At 37.7% G+C, this 21847-nt stretch overlaps 1 protein-coding gene across 1 annotated transcript in view; it reads left to right on the top strand.

Moving 5' to 3' along the window:
• Kif5b (kinesin family member 5B) overlaps positions 1-21625 on the top strand; it is a gene marked incomplete in the record, with an annotated part of 46552 nt that extends 24927 nt beyond the window's left edge. The window contains 14 exon segments of the mRNA XM_005387221.2: positions 541-609; positions 2190-2396; positions 4020-4163; positions 7828-8016; positions 8691-8808; positions 9440-9501; positions 9597-9706; positions 10388-10489; positions 11582-11642; positions 11754-11825; positions 12121-12225; positions 13235-13451; positions 13803-13953; positions 19191-21625. Of these exon segments, the coding sequence (XP_005387278.1) occupies positions 541-609; positions 2190-2396; positions 4020-4163; positions 7828-8016; positions 8691-8808; positions 9440-9501; positions 9597-9706; positions 10388-10489; positions 11582-11642; positions 11754-11825; positions 12121-12225; positions 13235-13451; positions 13803-13933 (1587 nt within the window).
• Positions 21626-21847: the final 222 nt, after the last annotated feature.

Raw genomic sequence — 21847 nt, 5'->3', positions numbered from 1 at the left:
TTTTTTGAGACAGGGTCACTGGCCTTGAACTCACTTTGTAGCCTAGGCTGGCTTCAAACTTGTAGCAATCCTCCTGCCTCAGCCTCCCACATGTTGGGATTACAGGCGTGTACCACCATGCCCAGCATTGGCAGTGTGTCTTTTACTGTAATAAATATTTACATGTAACATTCAGCATACTTTTTGATCACTCCTTGTACCTGTTTAGAGCCGCTCATGGTAGCATAGATTTGTATCTGCTTGGGTTGATGTAGGAGGATCACATAACATAGTAAGTCCTTATCTTAAGAAATAACAGTATTTAATGAGTGGCTTTCATAAATTCAAGCTTTTTCCTTGTTGTATTATAAACGTATTGCTATTACTGATCATTGAAAAAAAATAACTTGTTTCAAAAATTTCTTAAGCTTGAAATAAGCCGTGTTGAATTAGAGGGACAGGTTTAGAATTATTTGAGGAGAGTAATAATTTAAAATTTTGTATTGGGAAACAGAACCAGTTATGAGCTATTTTGTTAACTGGGTGCTTTTAAAATTCCAGGATGAGGAAATTAACCAACAGAGCCAGCTGGTGGAGAAACTGAAGACGCAGATGTTGGACCAGGAGGAGGTGAGTTGGAGACGTTCCACAGTGTGTTCAGAGAAGCTTCTACCTTGTCACTTGGATGTCAGAAGAACTTGCATGACCCATGTACTAGAGCACTGCTCTAAATTCGCATATATTCATGCTTTGCTTTATGTACTCTATTGTGCCAATACTGTATGATCAGTTATTGAAGCAAAGATTGACTTTCACTTAAGGTCGTCGTCTTCTTTCTTTCCTTTTTAAATTTACCTTTCCTGTAACGCATAGAGATTGTTAAAAAGCATTCTTTCCTGTTAGACACATCTCCCAGGTTCCTAAACCGTCTTCCCCTTTACTTGCCTGAAATAGTGTTGTTTATCATCTTACATTTCCCCTCAGTGAAGAGTGTTTGTACAGAGATGTGAAGGAATACGTCTGTGAAACACAATTTTTTTATTTCAGAAAAGTACTGGTTTCTGAATCCCATTGACTTAGTCCTTAATAATTGTGTAATTTGGGTAGCTCTGTGTGGGAACGAGAACATCATGTAAATAAAATTAATTTTTATTCCTTTACGATACCTGCCTATATCCAGTTTGTCCATTTTTGCCCATCTTTCATCTCAGTTCTTCCCCGTTTGTTTTGTCATCCTGATGCCTAGCTTGGGCCCTCATTTTATCTCACTCAGAACATCAGGTAGATAATTGAAAATGGTTCTTGTTCTAGTTTCTTAGGATGAGAGAGCGATTGTACAGTTTCAGTAGGAGAAGATACCCACCATCAGTGAAGTTAATTCTGGAGTGTTCATCCCTCTCCTTCTTTCACCTCCAGCATTGTTCCTGTTCGGTGCATTATAGAATACCCAGCACCATAGTCCCCATTATTAACACTCCCACAGGGGTGGGGATGTAGCTTAGTAGGAGAGAACTTAACCTACTATGCACAAACCCTAGTTTGACCCTTAGCACTACCCACCCCCCAAGAAAACACATTCGTGCACACTTGCAGGTGTCCTTCACGAGAAGCCACTGACTGCTGCTGGCAGTACCCCTCCGCGTAGCCTGCTGTCTGTCCTCCACTTAGATATGTGCTGCTGGTACTGACTTTCTCGCAAGCAGAACAGGGATGCCCCTCTTGTCCAAAGAAACTCTGAGCTTCTAAGCAGGTTTTCTGAGTATCTCCTTTCTTGTTTCTGTATACACTGTTGATGAGTCTACATTCCCGTTTTCTTCTCTTACATTAATTGCCCCATGACTGTATTTTGCCTATCCAAGCTAAGTTGCACTTCCCTCTGGAAAGAGCCCCTTTCCTATACTACCAAACATTTTGTCTGTCCTGTCCTGTTTTATCCCATCTTGTACTGCACATTAATGTTCCTGCCTTCTTTTTTCTAAATTTCTCAACGGCAAAGTCTTGATTTTATTTATTTCTTCTCTGCCACAGTGGCTGGCATCATGCCGCCAACATAGTAAACAGTAAATCTGTTGCACGAATGAATGTTGGCACACTGGTAGCATCCACACTTCATTTTCCTTGTGCCTGTTACCAAGTGATGAAGGAAATAAGGTTTTTACACTTGTATACTTTTGGTGAGAATAGATATTTTATTTACTCTTTCATAATAGCTTCTGGCATCTACCAGAAGGGATCAAGACAATATGCAAGCAGAGCTGAACCGCCTTCAAGCAGAAAATGACGCTTCCAAAGAAGAAGTAAAAGAAGTTTTACAGGCCCTAGAGGAACTTGCTGTCAATTATGATCAGAAGTCTCAGGAAGTTGAAGATAAAACTAAGGAATATGAATTACTTAGTGATGAATTAAATCAGAAATCGGTAGGATATAGTTTTGGCTTTTTTTTTTCTTAATACTTCACTACAAGTGATCTTAATTGAAAAATTATTTAAGTAATTTATTTCTATATAGGCCTATGATTGGTAGCATCTACTCTCGAAGGACTCGTGTCCCCGCTTTAGTTCTTCCTGTAAATGAAGTCTTAGAAGTAGAGATACTTTTTGGTATCTGAAATGTCCAAGTAATGTAAGTGGTATTTTAAAAGATGTTGGCTCTTTCTATTATTTTAATGTTAAAAGGAAAACAAAAGCTCCTAGTTGTTTACTAAAACTATTAGATTATTCAAAATGCAAATTAAATATACGCATACAAATGAAGAAAATTCTATTCCGGTGAATTTTTGTAGTAGTCATAAGGATGTTCAGTGTAGCTTTGTATAATTGATGTTTTGTTCACTGTTCTGTTCCCACAACCTGGAGTAGTTGCCTTCACCTCAGTGTAATAGGCTCTTCCTTGGGGTTCTCTAGTGGAACTCTGCAGGTTGATCCTGGTCTACAGGTTTTGGTCTTTTAAGGCAGTTATAATTGCCAAGCTGAGATCAATACTCTTTTCCTAGAGGAGTTACGAACCCTTGCTGTTAATGGAGTCTTTTTATATGCTTACACAGTATTATTGTTAGTGAATAGTTAGAGAAAATGTCTCGTAATACGAACATTTATGATAGCATTTACACTGTTTGAAAAGACCTTCAAGGGGACTAGTATCTTACGTAGAGACTAAACTGGGCAAGCATACACTCTCCTGATAATTAAGCCAGACAAGAAACAAGCACTTGAAAGTGATAGCATCATTACTAAAATATTTTGGTTGAAAAATCAGTATGTTGCATTAAAAGTGGAGTATCTGATCTGTGATAAAGTAGTTTTTAGATGGGCCAAATTGAGTTGAACATTTCAGAGTTTAGTATTTGTAGTTGGTAAACCAGCTACTTAAATCTATAATTATAATACTTAAATTCAGATAGTAATATTCACCTCTTAACTCTTAGATAATTGCTTGTATCTTTAGTACCAAAAGCAATAATAATTAGTAAGTGGACTCATTTTAGTGAGAAGTACAGAGAAAGTAGAAGGAGGCATGCTGACCATGTAGAAGTTACTAACATTAGTTTGCTTATTTAGTTTCCAAAGATTAAAGTGTGTTATTGTAATAAATGATAGTCATATCTGACTACTTTGAAATTTCAGATTTCTAGGCAGAAAACCATCCAATCTTAGTGAATTTGTGCAAACTAATTGCTTTTAATGAAATATAATAGGGTTACCTTATATAGTCTTTGAAGTCTTTGGAAGCTAGCCCAAAATTCCATAGATCTAGGAAGAAAATAAAAGCCAACAATACATATTTTTGGCCGGGCATGGTGGTGCACCCTGTAGTCCCAGCACTTGGGAAGCTGAGGCAGGAGGACTGCTGTGAGTTCCAGGCTAGCATGGCTACTTAGTGAGTTCAGGATCAGCCTAACTACATAGTGAGACCCTGTCTCAAAAAAAAAAAAAAAAAAAAAAAAATTTGTGTGAAGACTAAGTAAAAAACTTGAAATACCTTTGAATATTTGAATTTTCGTTAATAGTTTAACTATACGTTTTTATTTTTGATCCTGCTAGGCAACTTTAGCAAGTATAGATGCTGAGCTTCAGAAACTAAAGGAAATGACCAACCACCAGAAAAAGAGAGCAGCTGAGATGATGGCATCTCTACTGAAAGACCTTGCAGAGATAGGAATTGCTGTGGGAAACAACGATGTAAAGGTAAATATAGTAACTTCCTAAGTCAGGGGATTTGTGTACAGCTTGTACGTGGGCCCAGTACTTACTTTCACAAAGTTCCTTCCACACCCCTGTCCTCATGACAGACGTGTGTGCTGCCTGGTGTTAACTCCATTTTACATAGATGAAGAAGGGGCACCTGAACAGGAAGTGCAGTGAGTAGCACTTACTGGACCTCGTGGTGGTTCTTTTCTTCAACTGTGTAAAGATTTCACACTTAGAAGTTACTGTAATCAGTTGCCATACGTGAAAGTGTCTGCTTGTAACAACAGTGAAGATTAGCTTAGGGAAGACACTCATACAGTAATTAGCTTCTTGTTGCTCTAAATTTTTTAATATAAAAGATGAAGCCAGGTGTTGGGCCGTATGTCTATAATCCCAGCACTGCGGGGGCTGAGGCAGGAGGATTGCCACACGTCCAAGCCTAGCTTAAACTACATAGATCCTGTCTAAAAAAAATGAGTGGCAGTTAAAATCTCTAAAAACATTTTAGGATGAACCATTTTAAACCTAGAGAATAATATACTAACCTCTATAGAGTTATCGGTTACTGTACCATACTTTTATCTGTAACTTTATCCCCCTAAAGTCTTGTGAATCATGCAGATACTGGGTTTGTTTGTTGTAGTTCTAGGGTTTGAACCCAGGTAGGTCCTTTGCACTGAGCTATATCCCCAGCCCTTTTTCATTTTGGGACAGGGTGTTGCTAAGTTGCCCAGGCTGAGCTTTGAACTTGGATCCTCTAGCCTCAGCTTCCCACAGTGCTAGGATTTTAGGTATCCACCAACATGACTGGCTGAGTTCTGTGTGTTTTTGTTTTGGTTGGCTTTTTACATTATAGTTCAGTTTTATAGTTGTATGGCTTTTCAGTTATACAATACTGCAGTGCCACCATTACAGTATTGTATAGAATAATTTCACCACCTTAACAAATCCCCTGTGCAATACGTATTCACTGTTACCCTCTGAACTCTTGGCAACCACTGTTTTACCATCTCTGCAGTTTTGCAGTTTGCAAAGTGTTACACAATTGGACTTACACAGTATGTAACCTTTCAGACTGGTTTTCCTTTAACAGTGTACTTTTATGGCTCTTTTGTATCTTTTCACGGCTTGATAGAGCCTTTCTTTTATACTCCAGTGTAAGAATGTGCCGTAGTTTATTTACTCATCAGCAACAGCAAGCGGAAACACTGAACAGCACCTAGGATTTGGAGGCAGATTTATTTTACATCAGTGGGCACTGATTGGAATCATTCTCAAAATATCAGGCCCAAAGGCTCAGAGAGGGAGGTTTTTATGGAGTTGCAAAGGGGAAATACAGAGGCAGAGTACTTGGCTGTCTTTGATTGGTTCTTACAATATGCGTCATAGTGACCAGATTCATCGCAGTCACCAGCCATTTCTAGGAGACAGAAGCAACCAGAACTGCAACAGGCACAATTACCTGAGCAACTGAAGTATACTGGCTGGGAGGGGGTGCCTTTTCTGTTATGCACCTACCTACTCCGTTACTTCTAATTTGTGGCAGCTATAGATAAACCTGCTCTAAACTTCCATGTGCAGGTTTTTCTGTGGCTATAAGGTTTCCATCCAGTTGGGTAAATAGTTAAGAAAGCAAGCCAGGTATGGCAAACATGCCTGTTACACCAGCACTCAGGAGGAAGGCTGAGGCAGGAGGATCACTGCTGCAAGTTGGAGTCCAGCCTGGACTACAAAGTGAGCTCAAGGCCAGCCTGAACTACAAAAAAGACCAAAAAAAAAAAAAACCACCCTCAGGTTGTATGTTTGTTAGATTGGATTTGAGATTACTGGTTTGTTAGCTTCGTAAGAAATTCCCGAACTTTGTTCCAGAGTAGCGGCAGCCTTTTACATTCCCGCCAACAATTGTCAGAGAGATTTTGTCACTTCACATCTTCTCCAACATTTGATGTCAGGTTTTTGGATTCTAGCTGTTACCACTGTGTAGTGTTATTTCATTGTTACTTTAATTTGCAGTTGAGTTGGTTTCTTATAGTGGAGGTTTAAAAGTTCTTTGTGTAGTTTGGATGTAGTTTTGCAGTATTTCTCCATTCTGTGCCTTGTCTTTTTTTCCTTTTTCCGCTCAAGACCACCAAGATTTTATGTTACTTTCCAAAATTGATTTAGTTTTATATTTACATTTAGGTCTGCAATCCATGTGGAGTTAACTTTTCTGAAAGGTGTGAAGTCTGCTTCAGGGTTAATTCTGTCTACAGATGTGTTACCTGTGGCGCCCTTTGTTAAAGACTGTTCTTTGTCCCATGATTTGCCATTGCCCCTTTATCAGCGATCAGCTGACTCTTCTCTGGATTCTGTTCCACTGACCTGTTTGTCGTGTCCTTTGTTAGTCCTGTACAGTAAACCACTTACCCAGTTTTACTCTCTGTGGTTTCAGTTACAGTACACTGCAGTCTGAAAATACTAAATGGAAAATTCCAAAAGTGAATAATTCATAAGTTTACAACAACCTTTTCCAGTCTGTTCTTAAAATTGTTCTAGTTCCTTATTGTTGTTATTCTCTTACTGTACCTAATTTATAACTAAACTTTATCATAGGTGTATATATATGAGGTTCAGTACTGCAGGTGGTTCCAGGCGTCCATGGAATGGCTTTGAGTGTATCCAAGGGGAAGGGAGACTACTGTATTTCCTTGAGTGTTCTGTAGCCTTCCAGTGACCCTTTAGTGTGAGTCTTCATTGTTTCTTAGTATTGTATTGGCTTTTCATGGAGAGTCCCTTGACTTTCCGTGTAACTTTGGAATCAGTCAGTCTCTACAAAATAACTTGCTGTGATTTTTATTGATTATATTCTTCAGTGTTTTGGAGTTTACTATTGTAGATCTTATATATGTTGTGTTAGATTTTTTTTTTTTTTTTTTTTTAATTTTTTGAGTGCTGTGGTTTGAACCCAGGGCTTTTGCACTGACCTACGTCCTCGCCCTTTATTATTTTTTATTTAGAGACAGGGTCTCATTCTGTTATCTGGGCTGAGTTCAAACTTGAGAGCCTCCTGCCACAGCCCCCTGGACTACTGGAATTAGAACTATTTGCCACTCTTACTTCTTGTCTTCTTTTTTCCCCCCTTTTTTTGAAGGTTCAGATATAAATAGCCCTGTTTTTTTTTTTCAAGTTCTAGCTATTCATTGTTAGTATGTAGGATATAGAAAATGGTTGGCTTTTTTATTAATTTTGTATCCTAAAACTTTGCTATATTTATCAGTTTCAGGAATTTTTCTTGATATTCATGTCATCAGGAACAACAGAAAAAAGATAACTTTATTTCTTCCTTCCCAGGCTCCATATTGTTGTGGAATTTTACAGTGAAAGTCATAAAACTTAAAGAATGTGCACTGACCACAGTTCCTCCTTGTTGAGCTTTAAAAAAAAGTCAGCCTTTCCCTGCCACCTAGACATCCTCTTGTTAAGAAGGCCAAAGATTTGTGAGCTGTGTTTACCCTTTATTAAAGCTTACCCCTCATTGAAGTAGTAATAAAAGAAAAGCTAAATTTCATATTTCTGTGAATATTGAATATTAAAATTTACCCTAAGATTTTAAAATCATGCGAAAACACACACTGAACGTTTTTGGCTTAGCGTTTTTTATTTCACTTTTTTAATCTCACAGCAGCCTGAGGGAACTGGCATGATAGACGAAGAATTCACTGTTGCAAGGCTGTACATTAGCAAGATGAAGTCGGAAGTCAAAACAATGGTGAAACGCTGCAAGCAGTTAGAAAGCACACAAACTGAGAGCAACAAGAAGATGGAGGAAAATGAAAAGGAGCTGGCAGCATGCCAGCTTCGTATTTCTCAGGTAGGTGTTTGGAACAAACTTGCCCCGTTTTTTTAACAGGCACATAAAAATTTAATTTCTTAATGAAGTTTTCAGGAAAATGAGCTTCTGTAGATTATTTTCAGTAATAAAATAAAAAGATGTAGTCAAGTTTTCCAATCTCCCTACATTATAATGTACATAATTTAACTGGGCTGTATTTGCGAGCATAAAATATAGAAATTGACTGGAATGGTGTGACTGTTGAAGACTCTAGAATTATTTCAGGATAGGCCAAACTACAGGGGACCAGTTCTAGCATTAGGGTAGGAGTGGGGCCATTCACCAAGACAGGAAGTTTTCACTAGAGGGTAGCAGATAATACTAGATGGAAATAACTACAAGAGTATTACATATATTTCAGCCTTCAGTGTTGTGGTTTGCAGATGGCATGAGCTATGCAGATGACAGTTTAATTAAATTCTTTAACATTGGGGGCTGGGGATTTAGATCAGTGGCACAACGCCTGCCTGGCAAGTGCCAGGGTCATGAGTTTGAGTCCATTTTAAATCTGATCCCTGAACACTTTAAGATGAAATACCTTTAAATTTTTTTATGTATTTAGATATATCAGTAAAACTTGCTTCCTTTCAGATATTCAAAATATGTGTATGAGGTATTTTTTCCACTTCATATTAGTATATTTTTTCCAAAAGCATGAAGCCAAAATCAAGTCATTGACTGAGTATCTTCAAAATGTGGAGCAAAAGAAAAGACAGCTGGAGGAATCTGTTGATTCACTCAATGAAGAGCTGGTCCAGCTTCGAGCACAAGGTATTAGCTTCCAGTTGTTCATGAGTTGTAACATTGATTTTTTTTTTTTTTTTGTCTTTTTGAGACAGGATCTCGCTGTGCAGTTCAGGCTGGCCTTGAGCTCACTTTGTAGCCCAGGCTGGCCTCGAACTTACAATGATCCTCCTACCTCAGCCTCCCAAGTACTGGGATTACAGGCATGAGTCACCAAGCCCCAGCCTACATTGATTTTTTTTTTTAAGATTTTTTTTTTACCATAATTGTTGTACATTTATAGTCAGGCTGATAGAAAATACTGGGAATGTGAGTAACTTAGAAAGGTAAGCAAATCATACAATTTAATGTGGCTTTGAAATACATTTTTAAGGTTGTATTTGGGTATGTCAATAGCCAGTCCAGGGAATTTCCCACGAAGTTAGGGAGTTTTTATGTATATGTAAGTATATATGTGTATAAATCTTAACATAGGGGCCTTACAAACTTTTCCCTTTCATGATGTCAGTATAGTGAATTCAACTTAAGTATACTGGTTTCATTGAGCTTCTAGAGCATTGCTAAGGTATAAGCCACTCTTAGACACACTTGTTCCTTACTTTAAAACAGAAACCTTAAAGCTTATTATGTCCTTCTGTTTTCTTTCCTGCCTAAACAGAAAAGGTCCATGAAATGGAAAAAGAGCACTTAAATAAGGTTCAGACTGCAAATGAAGTTAAGGCAAGTTTAATGTCATACTGGATTCTAATAACTTTAATCCATCATTATTAATTGATTAGCCTGACTTTAATATTCTTTGTCCCAAAAAATTTTAGCAAGCTGTTGAACAGCAGATCCAGAGTCACAGGGAAACTCATCAGAAACAAATCAGTAGTTTGAGAGATGAAGTTGAGGCAAAAGAAAAACTTATAACTGATCTTCAAGAGTAAGTATAACACTTCTTCCTGGAAATTTTTTTCACTGAAAATTGCAGGTTTTCAATAGGATATACTGTCCATTAGTCTTCCTGTCAGTGAAAATTTTGAGTTGGGATATAATTTTTCCATGTATGATTAAAACTTTGAAGGTCCAGGTCAAGTTTTTGAAAAATTTTCCTGCATATTTTGGCTTAAATACAGGAAAAAGAAAAAAAAAAAAAAATCCCTAGCCTAAACTAGGTGTTCCAAATAGGTACCAAAATTTCTAAGTCACTTGAGGAAAGCTTAATTGGAAAGTGTAGGTTTTAAAAGCTCCTTTTTAAATAGAAGTTACCTTAATATATCTAGAAGCCATTCTCCCTACTTGGAGAGCTGTGCTCATGTGCGTAGACTTTATAAAAGTTAGAGGTGTGTAATGGTTTAGTAAGGGCCGGAGCACAGTAACAGAGTGATGGTGAAACTTGGGGTGCGGGTCTTATTATTAATGTCCAGCGGAAATAGGGTCAGACACCAGGACAGTATCATGCTTTCAAATCAGAATGCGAAAAATATTGTATTGTATGGGTATTTGGGATTCAAGATTACAGAATGTAGTACTTTTATACATTTGTGATCCTATTTTGATGTGATATTCAGAAAACTATGAAGTTAAACCAGTCTTACATTTTTGGTGGGGTTTTGTTTGTCAGCCAAAACCAGAAAATGATGTTAGAGCAAGAACGTCTAAGAGTAGAACATGAAAAATTGAAAGCTACAGATCAGGAAAAGAGCAGAAAACTACATGAACTTACGTGAGTAATTGTTTTAATTAAAGTTTAAAAATAAAAAGTATATTAGTGGATTCCAGGTATTCCCCTTGATACATCTATCAGTCTTCTGAGTTGATTTATGTCTGAAGACTGGAAATAAAAAAATATATACACACATACTTATGCTTTAAGAAAAGCAAGGTCTCATACCTCAGTGGTGGTTGGGGTTTAGATTTTTTTCGGGTTTTATTTGGTGTTTGTTTTTTGAGACAGGGTGTCACTGTGCCATGCAGGCTGGTTTTAAACTCACTTACATAGCCCAGGCTGGCCTCAAATTCATGCTGATTCTCCTGCCACAGCCTCCTGAGTGCTGGGATTTACAGGCGTGCATCACCCCCCCGTAGCTATTAGGTTTAGATTTTTATTTTATGAACGTGCTTGCTGTTTCTTTGTCTCCATGTTACCTCAGGGACAATCATAAAAGTGGACCTAAAATGAGACATTAAATAATTTAGAAAATTTTAGTATCTACCACAAAAACTGAAATTTTTTCAGGTTTGATTATTCATAAAAGAGAATTACTGTTTTAGCTTTGACTTTTTCAAATGGAGGTTTTACCTCTTTACTTTTTCTCATTTGCTGAGTTAATACTCGGTTTTCAAGAATCTGATTAGGTGGAAAACTCTCAATTAAAATTTTCCACACACCTTGAATTTGTGAGAGACAATTTATAAATCAACTATTGTTAAAATGGTTATACAATCAGGACCAGAGTTGATTTTATACAGATTCTTCTGAATACAGCCACAGTTTTACTTAGAATAACTTTTTAGTCTTTTGACAGTTTAGTATTTGTAATCCTAATTAATGAATATCATTTTGGAAAAACAGCAGTATAGTGCTATATGTGGCACATTTTAAAATAAAAATTTGAGTCATTGTTAATTGAATTGTCACATTTCATCTCTTCCTTGCCATTGTTACATAAACTACGAGAATACGTAAGTATCTTTCTCATTTGAACTTAGTAATTAATCCTTTCAGATTAAAACAGTTGATTCAGCTCTTGTGATAGAAGACTAGAATTTATAGAATCAAAGTTGAAAATAAGTGTGTGTGTCCTTCCTCCCTTAGGGTTATGCAAGATAGACGAGAACAAGCCCGGCAAGATTTGAAGGGTCTGGAAGAGACAGTGGTAAGGGAAATGTGAAAATAACTAGGATTGGGAGTATTTGGGGTTTCCCCCACCTTGCTAATTCTGAATTTGAAAACTAAATTGCAAAAATACTTCTGTTTTGAATTCAAGGCAAAAGAACTTCAAACTTTGCATAATCTGCGCAAGCTCTTTGTTCAGGACTTGGCCACCAGAGTTAAAAAGGTAACGTGGCAGTGCTGAGACGTGGGACTGTTTGTACTCAGAAGTGAGGACATTTTACTTGTTTGTTTGTTTGTTTGTCTTTCGGGGACAGAGTCTCGCTATGCAGTTCAGGTTGGCCTTGAGCACACTTTGTGGCCCAGGCTGCTCTTGAACTTGCAACGATCCTCCTGCCTCAGCCTCCTCAGTGCTGGGATTACAGGCGTGTGCCATCATATCTGGCAAGAACATTTTATTTTATCATGTTAGAGTTTGTCATTAAGCTTCACTTTTTTTGCTGTTTAACGTTTTTTCTCAGAGCGCCGAGATTGACTCTGATGATACCGGAGGCAGTGCGGCTCAGAAGCAGAAAATCTCTTTCCTTGAAAATAATCTTGAACAGCTCACCAAGGTGCACAAACAGGTAATAAAGAGTACATTTTGTGGTGCCTGCAACATTGTAAGAATGAAAAAACTGAGGAGCAGAATTTTAATCCTTTAGAGTCCTAAGAGATTTTTATATACTGAGCCATTTCATTGTTAAGTAATTATATAAAGAAACTGCCAGGAAGTTTTAGGGGAATTCATGCTTTTAACAACTCTGTTATCAATGAGAACATATATTCTTACTTCTTCTCTAGACATGCAGGACTGTCAAGTTTTTCTTAATTTATTTGATAGGCTTTTGCAGTTAATACACAATCTTTTTTTGTTTTCCCATTTTGGTCTTTCTAGATTTCATGCCCCATGCTCAGAAATATATATCACGTTGTGTGGTGGCACACACCTAAAATCCCAGCACTTGGGAGGCTGAGGCAGGAAGATCATTGCAAGTTCGAGACCAGCCTGGGCTACAGAGTAAGCTCAAGGCCACCCTGAACTGCATAGCGAGACCCTGTCTCAAAAAGATCAAAAAAAAAAAAAAAAAGAAATATATATCATGGTGAAAGATTCTTTAAGAAGTGATGCTTGCTATGGTTTGTTTTGCCAGGGGTTTTTTGTGGGTTGTTTTTTTTTTTTGAGACAGGGTCTTGCTATGCAGTTCAGGCTGGCATTGACCTCACTATATAGCCCAAGCTGACCTTGAACTCACAGTGATCCTCCTGCCTCAGCCTCCCTTAGCTTTTCTTGTCTTCACTTACTAAGGGGCTTGCCAAACTTAGGCTATTTGTGGTCTTAATTTGCCTATGAGGATATTCATTTCAGCAGGTCAACCTTTTTATTAAAGAAAGCACCATGCACTATTGCTATGTACTAGTTCATTGTCTTTGTTTAGCAGAGATAAAGAACAACCCATTCAGCTCCTCTAAAATAAAGTCTTATCTTCATGAGAAACGTGTATGAATGTGTGTGTTCTCGCATGTTGTTAAAAAAATATGAACTGCTCACACTTTGTTAAAGCTGGTGCCCCTATTTTCTTTGTGTGCCTCCAGCTGGTACGTGACAATGCAGATCTTCGCTGTGAACTGCCTAAGTTAGAGAAACGACTTCGAGCTACCGCTGAGAGAGTGAAAGCTTTGGAGTCAGCACTGAAAGAAGCCAAAGAAAATGCATCCCGTGATCGAAAACGCTATCAGCAAGAAGTAGACCGAATAAAGGAAGCAGTTAGGTCAAAGAACATGGCCAGAAGAGGGCATTCTGCACAGATTGGTTAGTAAAGGGCTGCCAGAATTGTTAAGCCATGCTTGGTTTGAGTGCTTTCATTTAGTTGGAAGCATTATCTGAATTTTATGTTTTGTCTTGGAATTTGGCTGGCTTTAATTTCTAACTTACCATATCACGGCACTGTTAGGAAGGAAGAGAGAATAAAGTTCCTAGGCTGGGCCTGGTGGCACACGCCTGTAATCCCAGCACTGAGACAAGATCATCATGAGTTCAAGGCCAGCCTCAACTATATAGTGATATCTGTCTCCCTGCCTCAAAAAAAAAAGACTTAAACAGTTGTTGTAGTTGTGTTACACTTTATTCTTATTCAGACATTGTTTTTTTATTTTCTTTTAGCTAAACCTATTCGTCCTGGGCAACATCCAGCAGCTTCTCCAACTCATCCAAGTGCGATTCGTGGGGGAGGAGCGTTTGTCCAGAACAGCCAGCCAGTGGCTCTGCGAGGCGGTGGAGGCAAGCAGATGTAGACGTGGGTGCATGCTCACAGGTTTGTACCACGTGTCTGGCTTTCAGAGTGAACCTACACGTGGAAATGCTGGGCCACGGGCTGTCAGGCAGTGTTTCGGAATGTTTTAATTCTCATTAAAGTCATGATTCTTTTAGAATGACTATGCTTTTATAAAAGTAACTTTAACATAATTTCTTTCTTTATATGGCTCAGCTCACACTATATATTCGTAGTTGTATTTTTTAAAATCATCATATTAGATCATTTTTAATAGTTCTTGGTATTCTGACTAATGAATATTATCATGTTTTACAACTTTTCTTTTACTGGAAGTTTAATGAAATATATTCTTTTCCAAAATTGAAATTCTACACTGAAATTTAAAGTATGAAATACCTTCTTTCTACTTCATCACCTTTTAGATTATCTCTAAAAAGTAGTACAAAGTGTAATCATTTTTAAGGTTTTAGAAAGACTGCACTAAAATACCAAATAGATATTTTGTCTTTTATTGCATCCTTGTCAGAAATGAGTATTAATAGTTTTTAAACTTACGATAGAGTCAGCTGTACATGGTGGTACATGACTGTAACCCCAGCAGTGTGGGAGGCTGAGGCAGGAGGATTATAAGTTCAAGCCTCCCCTGGGCAATTTAGTGGGACCCTGCTAAAATAAAAGGCTGGGGAAGTAGCTCAGTGTGAAGGCTCAGTACCTAGTATTGCTAAAACAAAACAGAAAAACTTACAGTAAGCGAAAAATACTATCTCATTGGCGTATGACTGAAGGTGGATTTTTATGTGTATATTCATCGGGCCTTTCTTTTTAATGCAACATCTCTGTCTCTTTCCCATTACCTGTTAAGGATGATTTTTCCAAGAGATTTCTGAGTTTTTTATTTTTAATTAAAAAGTTTAAACTGTTAACTATATTATAGTAACACACTACATTTATTCTAGTACATATGCTACTTTGAGGCCTGCCTCTTTAGCTTAGTAACATACTCTGAAGATTTTCTTCCACAGTATGATTGATTAGTTAATAGCTGTCTAGTAAGATTTAAAGGAGCGACATAATGAAGAGGATTTAGAGTTCCATCTAAGTTTGAATCTGATTTTTCTACTTTTACGTTAATTTTTCTTATTTTAGTTTTAAAAATTTCTTTGCGTAAAAGTTACAGATTCGTTACTCAACTAATAAGTCTCTGCAACACACATTTTCCTGCACAACCACAGTAACTTGTACCAAATAAAACCACCGCCTTCAATACCGTCTGCATCTGCCGCCCCCCCCCCCCCCACACACACACACCGCTTGTTTGTTTGCTTGTTTGCTTGCTAGTTTGTCTTGGTGGTGCTGGGGAGCAAACCCTGGGCCTCTTGTATGCCAGACAAGCACTTTACCACTGAGCCGTATCCCCAGCCTCTGTCCTTTTTTTTAAATGTCCTGTACAGCTAAGTCTTCTAAACCAGGGCTTTTTGCATTTTATCCCTTAAGTCACTTAATCTAAGTTAACCCCTTTTTATTTATTTCTTTTTTCCCCTCCTGGAATAGGACTTCCTTTTTTTTTAATGAGGACACATTTGTGATACAGAGTGTTGGTATTCGGCTTGGGGTTTAATACATATGCATGTCTCTTGATCATTGTTTACTCTGTACTTTCTTCCCCAAGATCCTCTTTCCATCTGTCAGAGTCTGCCTCCCTGTTTCTTAACATGGCTCTTTATTTTGCTCTTTACATTGGAGAGACCATGTCATACTTAGCATTAGTCCCCAGATCCATCCATATGCCTATAAATGACTCAAATTTATCCCTTATGGCTGCATAGTACTCCATAATGTATAATGTACGTATAGGTCATATTTTCCGTTCACCCATTGATAGCATGATGTTGGTATTGTGAGTTGTGGTGCCATAAGCATAGGTATGTGTATGGTTACAGTAGGATGATTTTAGCTCCTCCAAGAAGATACCCAGGAGAGATATAACTGGGTTGAATGGAATTTCTATTTTTAGTTTTTTGAGGAATCTCCACACTGATTTCCAGAGCAGTAGTACTAGTTAGCATTCCTATCAGCAGTGTATAAGGACTCCTTTTTCTCCACAGTCTCATCAGCATTTGTTGAGTCCTTGATAATGAGCGTTCTTACTAGAACAGGGTGGAATGTCAGTATTTTTAGTTTGTATTTCTATAATGCTAAACATTTTTTCATGTATTTACTTAATTCCATCTTTTAAGTAACAGTAAAGAGGCCAGTTACTTTTTTTTTTCCTTTGCAGTGTTGGGGATTGAACCCAGGACTTTGGGCATGCTAGGCAAGTGCTCTACCACTGAGCTACACCCCCAGCCCCAGGGCAAGTTATCTTGAGCATACACTTGCTTCTGGATGTGTCTGATTGTTTATATACCTACTTTGCTTGTCCTCTGTCCCTTCTATTCCTTATATATTGAAATGTAGATGAAAAGCATTGATTAGATTAGCATGAACATTTTGGCTTTTGGTTTTTGTTTTTTTTTTTTAATTTTTTTTCCCAGTACCAGGAATTGAACTCACAACCTTGTGCTTGCCAGGCAGGCGCTGTGCCGCTGAGATAAATCCCCAGCCCCCAGCATGGACATTTTGGACTGGACTGTATCATCGTATTGGGTCACTTTAGTAGACACAGAAATAGTTGGTTTCCTGCCCATTGCAGATGGTTTCTGTGTTTTTTCTCCTTTGGACAAATAGCGTTTTTACACCCCTTTTATTAGTCAAATGGAAATAGTTTTAGAGGATTACGTGAGTTGAGATGTCATCACTAGCTGGGAATGGTGGTACGCACCTGGAATTGCAGAGCTCGGGAAGCTGCAGCAGGATTGTTCCTTCAAGCCTAGCCTGGGCAGCAGAGCAGCTTAGTGAGAGCCTGTTCGAAAATTAAAAAATGTTTTAAAGGCTCGGGGGTTCAGTCCCCAGGACTGCCAAAAGCTGAGAGGAAAACTGCCTTCTGTACCTGGCTGGAAGCGGGAGATGGGCAAGGGGATTTTCAGGATGTTGATGGGAAGCTCACCTGTTTTTGATACTGTTCTCAAGTTAAAACGCGTACGTCATTTGCAAAGAGGCCAGACCATGGCCTTCGTTGAATACTGTGGGAGAAGCCCACCACCCAGGCCTGAATGTATGAACTCATCAATGTGAAGTGTGGCGGAAGCGAGACTTCAGTGGTGGTGCTGCCCAAACGTTGGTGTCTGTACACAAGCACACCCTTCGAACAAGCACTGGCTCCTCCCCTGGCTCACAGTGTCTGAGGTCACAAGGGGTATAGTCTCTGTTGCCAGCTAAGCTGCCCTCAGTGTTTCGGTAAACCCACCCTTCTCTGCATTTCTTTGATGGTGCAATTTTGCTTATCAGTTATTTAGTTCTAACATTGTATTCCAGGACTTTCTGCTGAGGGTCATTCTTTGTGGTTAAGATGGAAATACAGTAATTGCCTTTATTGTCTGTGGGTTGGTCAGTAAATTTCCATCCAAATTTTGAAAATAGACCGTCTACCTCTATTTCTTACACATACATGGAACTGAGCTAATCCTGGTGTACTGATGGCAGTTTAGCGCATTATCAGGTTAAATAACTCTTAGTTATTGCTGGCTGGTCAGGCCCACAATCTCCCAAGTAAGTGGATGGCAAAGGCTTCAGTAAGACAATGGAAATGATTTCAGGGCTCCTGGAGGGTCTCGCTCTCTTACAGCTTCAGTATTCTCTGAGTTTAGACCAAGACTTCCCTGGGCAGCCCGTATATATTTGGTTTTCAAACAAAGGAGGAGGATACCTAAAAGAAAACGCAGGAATCTAGCGGGACCTTGGGAGAATTTTCCCAAGTAGTAAATTGTGTCAGTCAGGAGAACTACCTTATCTTTGGGTTGGTATTTATTATAGGAGTGTGGAGCCTGCAGCTGCAGTCTCCTTGAAGTTAATTGGGGTTGGAGCCACACATCCTCAGCTGTGGCCTTATCTTGTTCTTTGAGGTGTCACAGCTTCACAGGCCAATATAGGCCTCAGAGCTTTACTTGCTATGAGTCCACTGCCCACACCCTGACAAGGTGTCTAAGCTTGGGACATCTCACAAGTAAACATGGAAAGCCAATTGGTTAATGCTAAATCCTGCTCAGAGCCACTTTGTAGTGTTCTCCAACAGCACATGTGAGAGAGGAGGAACCCGGCTAAGCTAGATGTCAAGTCTGGAAAATTGTCATGTAAAAATACAAATTTTAGCCAGACGTGGTAGCACACACCTGTAATAATGGCACTAGGGAGGCTTGAGGTAAATAACCTAGAGACCTTGGCTCAAAAAAATATCCCTGCCCATCTATGAGTTCATTTCATTGCTGGTCCAAAGGAAAGTAGTGGTTCTTATTTTTAAAGCATTTAAAACCACTCAATCTTAAAGTATGTTGGAAAGACTAAGTGCTAAATTGTTGAAGAGTTAAATACTCTGTGGAGATACTATATATATATATATATTTTTTTGTTTTTGTTTTTGTTTTTTTGGCATATTTTTAAATGGTTTTTTTCTTTTTCTTTCTCTTTTTTTTTTTTGAGGCAGACATAGTCTCACTGTGCAGTTCAGGCTGACCTTGAGCTCACTTTGTAGCCCAGGCTGGTTTCAAACTAGCAGCAATCCTTCCTGCTTTAGCCTCCCGAGTGCTAGAATTACAGGTGTGCACCACCACTAATCCCAGCACTCAGGAGGCTGAATCAAGAGGATTGCTGTTAGTTTGAAGCCAGCCTGGGCTACAAAGTGAATTCAAGGCCAGCCTGAACATACCTCAAAAAGAGAAAAAAAAAAATCAAAACACTGGATTTATTTTGGAGGAAAATGACAGTATATTAATAATACCAGCACATCCCAGTTTTACTATGTTTGTGACAACTAATTGCTAGTTAGTTGTTTTTGATTTAAGAATGTCAGTAACCACTGTCTCATGGTTCAAAGTGTAACCATTTTTCTTTTAAATAAATTTAATCCATATATTCAGTTTACCGTTAGCTTTATTGGGAAAGAAGTATTAAAGGTGGAAATCCTTTTAAACATTGTTCTCTTCATACAGTCCTACTTAGAAGGTAAATAAGAAGTCAAGTCATTTAATACTGCTTTTAATTTTGGCAAAAGTAGTCAGAGCTATTGGCTAAAATGTTCATAAACCAGTGACATATTTTATTTCCTTGCTTTATTCTTCATGATTATCTCAGACTTGAGTTAAAACTAAAACATTTTTCTCTATTCTTTCTCTCATTTTCAGGTATTGAAAAATAAAGAAGTATGAAGAGGATATAGTATCAATAGTCATTCAGTGACTATAACCTCTACTCTCTTGGGATTATAGAATTATAACTTTTTAAAAATGTATAAATGACACCTGGCCTGTACAGCTGTTTCCTACCCACTCTTGTAAACTCTGCTGCTTCCCAACACGACTAGAGTGCAATTCCGGCGTCTTAGGAGGGAAAATGACAGTTTACAACTGTGGCCCCTATTTATTACACAGTTTGTCTTCGTGTCTTACCTTTAGTCTTCACTGTGCCAAGCTGACTGTACCTTATAGGACTGTGCTTTTTGTAAGTTGATATGTTTGTTTTGTAATGTCAGTTTAAATTACCTAGCAGCTACTGCTTCTTGTTTTTCTTTTCCTACTAAATGTCTTCCTTTTCTTAGGGGAAATGGAACATTTAAATGTCTTAAATCTTTACCACTTACAGCACTACTACATGCCCACAAAATAATCAGGTCAGTACTATATTTTCAAATCCCTTGCAGTGAAATCAGGGTTAAAGTTATTTGTATCTCCTCTGGCATTTGCTCCTGAAAACTGTTGTCCAAGTTCAGAAACCTGGCAGGTGCCTAATTAAGTGTTTGAGACTGAGCAAGTGCTGATTATCTCATGCAGGGCCTGTTACCCAATTACTCTGAACGGGAAGATTTCGCATACCAAAAGCAAATCTCAGAGAGCTGGGGAAAGGAATTGCATCTCTCTTCTTCCTCATTCTGTGCTTAGCATAGCTTGATGGAATGAAAATGCCTGCTTCATTCTGATGAGCCTGCTAGCTAATAGAAGAATTGGGCAGGTAGTAATTTGTCATTTTTATTATAGTAAAATTAAGATATTATGGGATTAAACAATTTTATATTGTTAGATACTGTATTGGCTGATATAAATTACAGGCTGTGAAAATGGAGAAAAATTCAAAAAGACAAGACAGATACACAGTAAAGTTAAAAATTCTTAGGTAAATTATAGTCTGAAATCTTTGAGGTGTTTTTAACCTTCTACACTAAGTCATACACTATAATTTTTCTTACTTAGTATAGAAGTAGTAAGTGGTTTGAAGTCACTAATAACCCTCCAGTGAAGTGTACTGTTGGCCGTTGTTCATGATTGTGTAATTAGTACTGTGTGTGCCTATTTTGCCACTTCTTCCTCAGATGATTAAGCTATGTCAGCAGTTTATTTTTTACAACTATAAAAATAATAGGAAAAGTTCATCAGTGGTGGAGGTGACTGTAACTGTAGCAGAAGTTTGCAGAGAATGGGTTCATAAGGTTATTCAGTCAATCCAGAGACTTGGAAAGTTCTGTGTTAGGATCTGGCTGACAGAATTAACTTTTTGAAAAAGTTTTATACACAGATATTTGTATTATTAAATTTGGAGCCATAATCAGAAGACTCAGATCATAATTGGCTTATTTTTCTATTTCCTTAACTATTGTAATTTCCACTTTTGTAATAATTTTGATTTGAAAGATAAATTTATTTATTTTTTTAACAGTCAAAAATTCTTGCTGTTGTAGTCTGCAGCCTTTAAAATGATTGTGTTGCTTTTAGGGTACTAAGAAAAAGAAAGCCCCAGAAGTTGAGGTGAAAGCGTGGTTCGACAAGATAGAAGTAATACAGTTAAGAGAGAAAGTGCTACAGCCTCTTTATGATGATGATTTGCTAAATGCAAGACATTTGGCTACATCCACATAGACATTTCTGTTTGTTTTTCAAATGAAAACTTGTTTCTTTGGCAGTACTCAAAGGAAATGATTTTTGTTCCTCTTACCTGACTCTAGTTGTAAGATGTATCACGGGTATTGGTGCTGTGTAACAAACAAGGAATTGTAACTAGCATGTGGCTCAGAATACATGATGTCTTTTAAATATCTTAATGGTTCTTTTCTATTTCTAATTTCACACTTTCATAAAGTACACCAAGAATTTCATAAATTTGTTTTCAGTAAACTGCTCTTTTTGCTATGGTAGGTCATTAAACATGGCATTTATTCTTTTTATAAATGGAAATTTCTGATCATGTAGAGTATCAACACTTCAATTTGCAGTGTCTTTTTTTTTTTTGGACTGGATATATTAATGTTCCTCTGATGGTATTGATAAATAGTTCACAAGAGAAATTCAATAAAAGTAATATTTATTCATGGTGATCAATTAATTAAATTATTTGCTTAACTTAAGAAAACTAACTACTGTTCATAACTCAATTTTTTTGTAACTCAGTTTTGACATGAGGTGACAGTAGAGTGTCTGAGTCTACCTGTGGAATATGTTAGATTATTTTCAGTGCTTGAAAATACACTCAAAGGTAATTGGTTTGGGAAGACGCCATATAATTTTAAGTTAACCTGCATGCTGTAAATGTGTTTTATGTCTAAATAAAAAGGAAACATTTTGAAATGTAATGGCTTTCTTGAAATTTGTTTGATGAAATATTAAGTTGATTTTACATGACTGAATGACCTGCGTCTTGACAGAATAGTGACATTACATTCATATATACAGCAGTTTGTTTTGTAACATGTTAGCCTTTAAACTGCAGGTGTTAGATATGAGCTAGAAATGAATTACCAGTCTCACTTATGTTAGTCTACATTGTTCTCCTCAGGTGAGTCTTATTGTATCAA

This window comes from Chinchilla lanigera, unplaced genomic scaffold, assembly GCF_000276665.1.
Source record: "Chinchilla lanigera isolate Chin_1 unplaced genomic scaffold, ChiLan1.0 scaffold00028, whole genome shotgun sequence".
Taxonomy (NCBI): Eukaryota; Metazoa; Chordata; class Mammalia; order Rodentia; family Chinchillidae; genus Chinchilla; species Chinchilla lanigera.
This window is presented reverse-complemented; position numbering and strand designations above follow the sequence as displayed.